Source organism: Eimeria mitis, genomic scaffold, assembly GCF_000499745.2.
Source record: "Eimeria mitis Houghton genomic scaffold, Emh_scaff248, whole genome shotgun sequence".
Taxonomy (NCBI): Eukaryota; Apicomplexa; class Conoidasida; order Eucoccidiorida; family Eimeriidae; genus Eimeria; species Eimeria mitis.
Window position 1 is genome coordinate 9,425 of NW_013570818.1, and position 994 is coordinate 10,418.

At 59.6% G+C, this 994-nt stretch overlaps 1 protein-coding gene across 1 annotated transcript in view; it reads right to left on the reverse strand.

Annotated features, from left to right (window-relative positions):
- EMH_0005290 (uncharacterized protein) overlaps positions 1–753 on the reverse strand; it is a gene marked incomplete at both ends in the record, with an annotated part of 4,527 nt that extends 3,774 nt beyond the window's left edge. Inside the window, 1 exon segment of the mRNA XM_013497115.1 lies at positions 1–753. Within this exon segment, the coding sequence (XP_013352569.1) occupies positions 1–753 (753 nt within the window).
- Positions 754–994: the final 241 nt, after the last annotated feature.

Sequence of the window (994 nt, forward strand, 5' to 3'; positions counted from 1 at the left end):
TCGGAGTTCCTGCTTCTCCCAGCAGCAGCTGCAGCGGCAGCCGGCTCCGCAGCAGGCGCCGTGTCCGACGCTGCTGCTGCTGCTGCCGCTGCTGCTGCTGCTGCTGCTGCTGCTGCTGCTAGCGCCCAGAAGGTAACAACAGAGTGACTCTGCAAGCTGGGTGCTGATGATCTCGCATGCGGATATACTCCGTGTGGGGTCCTCCAGCAGCTTCCGTAGTTCTACTAGAGCCAGCCACTGCTGCTGCTGCTGCTGCTGCTGCTGCTGCTGCTTTGTGGGTACAGGCTGCCGCCCGTGTTGCGCGAGTGAAGCAGCCACCTGCTGCAGCCGCTGCTGCGTGCTGCAGAGAGGTACTGAGCCCAGGGGAGACAGCTGCTGCAGCTGCTGCTCAAAGACAAAAAGACATGCAGCCCGGATGCGCCGCAGCAAAGCAACCAAGTCAACGCATGCAATCGGTTCACCTGCAGCAGCAGCAGTAGCAGCAGTTGCTGCTCTCGTGACAAAACCGAGAGCCCCTGTTGCTCCATATTCAGTACTCTGCTGCTGCTGCTCTTCATTCCCACTGCTGCTGCTGCTGCTGCTGCTGCTGCTGCTGAGGTCTGCCTCTATACGGTCCCGCACGCCTGCTGCCTGGAGGGCTGCTGCTGCTGCGGAGCCGTGCTGCAGCAGCAACTGCAGCACGAGATTCATAACAGCGAAGTTCTGCAGCACATCAGGCAAAGACAAGCATGAAGGGGGTAAACCAAATGCCATAAGAAACACCAAAAGCAGCAGCAGCAACAGCAACAGCAGCGGCAACAGCAGCAGCAACAGCAGCAGCAACAGCAGCAGCAGCAGCAGCAGCAACAGCAGCAGCAACAGCAACAGCAGCAGCAGCAGCAGCAGATGCAGCGTACCACTGCAGCAGGCAGCCCCCTGCTGAGAGTGTGAGCGCATATCTCTCCAAGTGTTTTGACATCTAGGTGCAGCAAGAACTGCTGCTGCAGCTGCTGCT